This window comes from Alexandromys fortis, unplaced genomic scaffold, assembly GCF_014885135.2.
Source record: "Alexandromys fortis isolate MF-2015 unplaced genomic scaffold, M_Fortis_MF-2015_v1.1 scaffold_38, whole genome shotgun sequence".
Classification (NCBI taxonomy): Eukaryota; Metazoa; Chordata; class Mammalia; order Rodentia; family Cricetidae; genus Alexandromys; species Alexandromys fortis.
The window spans coordinates 9612587-9618869 of NW_026067916.1; the positions used below are offsets into that span (position 1 = coordinate 9612587).

At 39.8% G+C, this 6283-nt stretch overlaps 1 protein-coding gene across 1 annotated transcript in view; it reads left to right on the top strand.

Annotated features, from left to right (window-relative positions):
• Positions 1-4689, top strand: part of Gnat3 (G protein subunit alpha transducin 3) — a 38601-nt gene extending 33912 nt beyond the window's left edge. Inside the window, exons 7-8 of the mRNA XM_050139819.1 lie at positions 160-313; positions 4499-4689. Coding sequence (XP_049995776.1) covers positions 160-313; positions 4499-4689 — 345 coding nt within the window. The remainder of the gene's footprint in view (positions 1-159; positions 314-4498) is intronic.
• Positions 4690-6283: the final 1594 nt, after the last annotated feature.

A 6283-nucleotide genomic window follows, 5' to 3' on the forward strand; every position in this document is an offset into this window, starting at 1 on the left:
GAGGCACACCAAACAGTGCTGCCCAGTTGTAGCCCTGCCCTTTCCAACCCAATGTCCCCTTCACTAATATCCATAGTACCTAGGTCCTTGCTTGTGACGCCCATGCCCAAACTCTGCAGATAATAATAACCTTACACCCTCTCATTCTTTATGCCACAGAACAGAATGCACGAAAGTCTTCACCTATTCAACAGCATCTGCAATCACAAGTATTTCGCGACCACTTCCATTGTTCTCTTTCTCAACAAGAAAGATCTCTTCCAGGAAAAAGTGGCCAAGGTTCACCTCAGCATCTGCTTCCCAGAGTACACTGGTAATATTGCTTCCCTCCATTCTAGATAGTGAGCTGCTATAAGACCCATGGGCCCACATGTCGTGCCCCCCCCCACAGTGTGTGTGTGTGTGTGTGTGTGTGTGTGTGTGTGGTACATGCAAGTTGTGTACATGTCCGTGCAATCTCAAGACTGTTACCTATGTCTTCAATCACCCTCCAGCTTTAAAAAAATGGTTAATTTTCACCATGTGTGTGGGCAAGCTCAGTAATGAGTTTATGTGCACCACATTATATCCAAGTGCCCTTGGAGGATGGGACAGGACTCTGGATATCCTGAAACTGGAATTACAGAGAACAGTGGGCCACCATGTAGGTTCTGTGAACCACATCCAGGTCCTTTAAGAGAGCTGTAAGTGCTTATAAACTCAGCAATATCCCAAGTCCTCATCCCTTATTTCTTTTTGAGACATGACCCCTTGCAGAACTTGTAATTCATCTATGCACATAAACTTGCTAACCAAAGGCCTTCATGAATCCACTTGTCTCCATCCTCCCCCTCACCCCAGGCTGGGAGTTGCAGAAGCCCACTGCCACACCCTGGTTTATATGTTGGTTCTGGAGATCCAAAATCAGGTCCTCCTGCTTAGATGTTAGGCAGTATACTGGCTAAGCCATCTCCCCCGCCCTCCTATTTGGATCCTTTTATTTTATTTTAAATTTTTGTTCATTTACATACCAAATACAGTTCCCTCTCCCTCCCTGCCTTCTGCTCCTCCCCACCTCCCTCCTACCCAACCCCATCCACTCCTCAGAAAGGGTAAGGTCTGCCATGGGAAGTCAACAAAGCCTGGCACATCAAGTAGAGGCAGGACCAAACCCCTCCTCACCTGCATGAAGACTGAGCAAAACATCCTTTCATAGGGAATAGACTCCAAAAAGCCAGCTCAGGTACCAGGGATAGAGCCTGCTCCCACTGCCATGGGCCACACAAACAGACCAAGCCACACAACTGTCACTCACAAGCAGAGGACCTAGTTAGGCTCTAAGAAGGCTCTCCAGCTGTCATCCCAGAGTCCACGAGGATCCATAGGCTCAGGTCAGCTGTCTCTGTTGGTTCCCCTGTCATGATCTTGAACCCCCTTGCTCATATGACCCCTCCTCTGTCTCTTTGATGGAGCTCAGCCCCATGCTTGGTTGTGGATCACTGCATCTCCTTCCATCAGTTACTGGATGACAGTTCTATGATGACAATTAGGGTGGTCATCAATCTGATTACAGGAGAAGGCCAGTTCCAGTACCCTCTCCACTATTGCGAGGAGCCTTCGCTGGGGTCATCCTCATGGATTCCTGGGAATTTCCCTAGTATCAAGTTTCTCCCTAATTCCACAATGGCCTGTCTATCAAGATATCTCTTTCATTACTCTCCTTAACATGACTGTGATTCAGCTGAAAACAGTCTCTTAGATAAAGAGGAAATTTACTGTACTGTGTATCTTAAAGCAAATTCCAAATGGAACAAATCGGAACATATTAGGTAGGAGAGAGTAGCTGCTCTGCAAACATGTCCAATGATACTGCAAGCTATATTGCCTGCCATATAATAATGTCACTGTAATGCCACCCTAACTAGAGCTTGCAGTGTCAGGTTGGAGCTCAGTGGCTCTTCAGAATATACAGTGTGGCCAATGAACAGGAGGAATGAGTTTGTAAACAGTTGTACTTCTCTTACTCTGCCCTCCTGAGGTCCCCATATTTGACCGCTGATCATGTCAGTTAGTAACTACTAAGTCATTAGTGTCACACGAAAGGGTGAATTTACCTTTAAAGACTCATTTTTAAGTACTTAGATATACTCTTATTGATGAAATTATCTAATATGGAAATGGTCATAATTTAAACATAACTATAAATCGAAATTTATACTTTATGTACGAAGATCATGGCAGTCACTAGTTATTTTTTAGTTAATTTTTAGTGTGTCATTCTAGAATCACAGGCATCATTTATAATGTCTATACATCTATCATGTGATCAATACAATTATGAACCTGTATTTCATGGTAGAGGTTAAATAAAGACATTGTTAAGGGATTCATATTTACTACAGCTTCTTAGAGAAGGTTTTGTTCACATGGAAAGAAATCCTTTGAGAGTTGAGATTTTATGTACCTTCTTGGTTTCCCCTACCATAGTATCCTATTAGTTAACACATAATTAACTGAAATCCACAGTGTAATTAGGGTTTGCTCTCTGTGTCTGATAGTTCTATGTGTTTTGCTAAATGCATGCCATGTTAATTAGTTCTCTGTTAAGAGAACAAATATCCGAGGTAAATCAGCTGACAAAGAGAAAAGTAGGTTATCAAATCTCATAGTTTGTGAAGTCACACAACCAATGTTCAGTTGGCACTGTTACTTCTGTAAGTCTGTGGCAATGAAGTGTGGCATGGCAGGTCCTGTTAGCCCCCTCTCAAGAAGGAAGCGAGAGAGAAAGAGATGGGCATCCCACAGGCCGCTTTGAATGCACATGCTTAGTAGCAAAAAAAAAAAAAAAAAAAAAAAAACTCCCATGGGCCCCACCTCTTAAGAGTTTCCACTACATCAACTGGTACCATGTTAGGAACCAAACCTGTAACAAATGGGCCTTTGGAGGACATTCAGATCCAAACTAGAGAATTAGTATAGCATCATATGAAATAGTTCTGTTGGCCTACTATCACTTAGGCTTCACCTATATATGCCCTCCCTATCCTTCCAAAATCTAGAAACTACAGATGTTTCTAATATTATTATAGTTTCACGTTTTTCAGAATCTCAAGCTGCTGGGATGACTGACTCAGTGTCTCGTCCTCCCCAGAGAGTGGAAGGAACCTTTTGCATTCTCACTAGCAATGATGACAGTGATTTTGTATTCCTATCAGGATTTACTTTCTAAGTTTTTTTTTATCTTCATTCTGTTTATTTTTATCTTATTGTGTTTTAATTTCTTTGTTTCTTTATTTGTTCATTTCTTTACTAGAACTGGGTGTTGAACTCATGGCCTGTGCATGCTAGGCAAGACCTCTTCTCCTAAGTCACCTTCCCAGCATAGTTGTGTTCTATAGTTTGAAGACTTCATTTTCATCCTAGAAGTCTGCTTTGAGCAACAAGGAAGTTTGAAAGCAAAAAAAAAAAAAAAAATATCCATTAGAAAGACTTTCGGGTCCTTTCTGCCATGTCCTCAACACATCTATTCTGGTGCGAAGCTAATCTATTGAAAGAGTTATTTACGAGTTTTACTGTTTTCTATTGCTCTTTTCCATCTGATCTGGGTGCCATTCTACTAGAGTTTCTCAGGCTTAACTTTCTTCATGGATGGTGTCAAGAGTCACTCTCTATAACATTCCATGCCACAGCTCAGCTCCTCCGGCAGCCAAGACAATGAGTGTCCTCACCTCTCATTCCATTTGGTTGGTATTCTCACTGCCTCTACAAAATGTCACTCATTTCCATCTGAATAGATCTTCAAAATGTCACTCTGTGTCACACCTCCATCCAGAAGGACTGGGGCTGGGGATACTACAGACCATGATGCGTTGCACATTTTGGCTTTGCTTCATCCTTTTTTTTCTTCTCAACTCTCTCTTAAGACCTTGCTCAATACTACCTGTTTCTGCAAACTAGTCTGCCACGGTCTCACTTAGTTTCTCTTTTAGCTTGTATTTAACCTTATGAATAACCACAGGAACACAAGATGCAGGATTTGTATGTGTATGCGAGAGAGACAGTTATCTGTGTCACTCACCTTGTGATGTCAGTTTTTAAGTTTTTTTAAAATTTAAATTATCATTGCATCATTTCTCCCCCTTCCTCCCTCTAGACCATCTAATATCTGACTATCATTTTCCTGCCCCCCCCAGACTCACATCCTCCTCTTCTTCAAGGTTGTTACCCAAATGAATTGACATACAACTCTCAGAAATCCCAGCAGAGCTGATATAGAATTATAGAATACAATGCGCATGTGTGTTTGTGTGTGTGTGTGTGTGTGTGTAATGCTATGTAGGTCCTGCACAAATCTCTAATATCTGACTATTGACACCTTGACTTTGGAGTCGAGAGGTGGTGTTCTTAAGATTCCATACATCACATAGCACACTTCCGATAACTTGATGGTGCTCTTTATAGCTCTATGACTTGTAAGATGTGATTAATATTTACTGCTTTCATCTCTTTGCTCACTAAGGACCAAATACATTCGAAGATGCAGGGAACTACATCAAGAACCAGTTTCTGGACCTGAATTTAAAGAAGGAAGATAAGGAAATCTACTCTCACATGACCTGTGCTACTGATACCCAAAACGTCAAATTCGTGTTTGATGCGGTGACAGACATAATAATAAAAGAGAATCTCAAAGACTGTGGGCTCTTCTGAGCCACCTCTTTATCTTCCATTTGTGATGGTTGTAGTCTATTCAAAGACATTCAAGGTGCTCAAGGGGCTGTGTGATTAGTTTAGGTAGATACTAACTTATCTAGAAATGTAACTCGAATTATAAAACAAAACTTTCACACAAAAATGTTACTGCTGTATTATCACCTGTATCTGGATAAAGTTTTACTTCCTAGGGGCATGGGGGGGGTAGAGTTTCTGACATTCTCTATATAGAATTTGATGTATCTTGGTAACTATCACAATATATACTCATGTTACTAAACTTTCTTGGAGATGAGCTACAAGTGACCAATTTTTAATAAAAGAATAAATTACATCCCCCAGCTAGATTTTGCTAGTCAATGTCATGTCTGTATTACAGGCACTGTACAAAAATGATACAAGGTATGTTTTGGTGACCTGCCCTTCATTGCCACGAAGCATACACAGTACATGCTTTTGTTGATGTGAAATTGCATATGTAAAATAAACATATACAATATTTCTACGTTGCGTGGGATGTTATTGCAAGTGATAACCTGGCCTTTGGGGTGACTATTCAAGACTTCAAGAGAAAGAGGTTCACTTAATAGAAAGTTTTCTGTCTTTTGGGTTTGAGAAATAGCGGCGAACAGGAGAGTTTTAAATAATAGCTACCGAACTTCTCTGTTGGACCTTAGCGGTCTGTTTTAACTCCTTAAATTGGTGCCCTACAAGTTGAGGTGTCTTGCACAAAGATAAAGGTGTCAGCCAGCTCTTTTAATCTTGAAGCACCTTTTGATGTCATTTATCCTTTGGTGTTGGTGGAAATGAATATATAAACAGGCTTTCAGACGAGTGCATCAAATTTATAATTATTCATGACAGATTAATTGGATTTTTAACAAGAAAAGAGTGATGCAAAGAACAAAAAATAAATCATTTGTCAATCTATAGGTCAGGGCGACTTTGGCATCTTGGTCTCTGAGAGCTATCACACTGCCACAGAACACATTTTCAGTGTAAGCAGATAGAACCATCTAAAGTCAGGAAACAATTCTCACTGGGTTATCTGTGCCTTATCACTCCCCATTAAAAACCAAAAAAGAGGTTAAAAAATCATTCCAAATGTAATCAGTTTTAACATTAAATTATGTAGAGCCTATACATCATTACAGACTATAAGATATCAAGAACAAGCGACGCATGAAGAGTTGATTAGTCTGGCTACCTGATAAAGCTTTGTGGATGAGAATCAGCAACTCTCTTACAACCATCCAGCATTTTCATGGAGACAAGCAGTGTTATAATATTCTAAATTCAGAAATCAAATATTTTAGTTTTTTTCTGCTGCTTTTGTTTCTCCTACTCTAATCTAATTTTCTCAGAGAATTGTCCCAGAAAGAGAAAAAATATATTGTTTGAAATAATATTATTACTATAATATAATAATAATAATAATATTACTATTTTGATATTACTTTGAATTAATTAACCCTAGTTTTCACTTTCTAATGAAGAAGTCAAAATAGTTCAATTTGTCTTTACAAAATACATAATTATGTTTTGAACTCATGTATCCCACAAAAGTCTTGAGTTTACCATCGCCTACTCC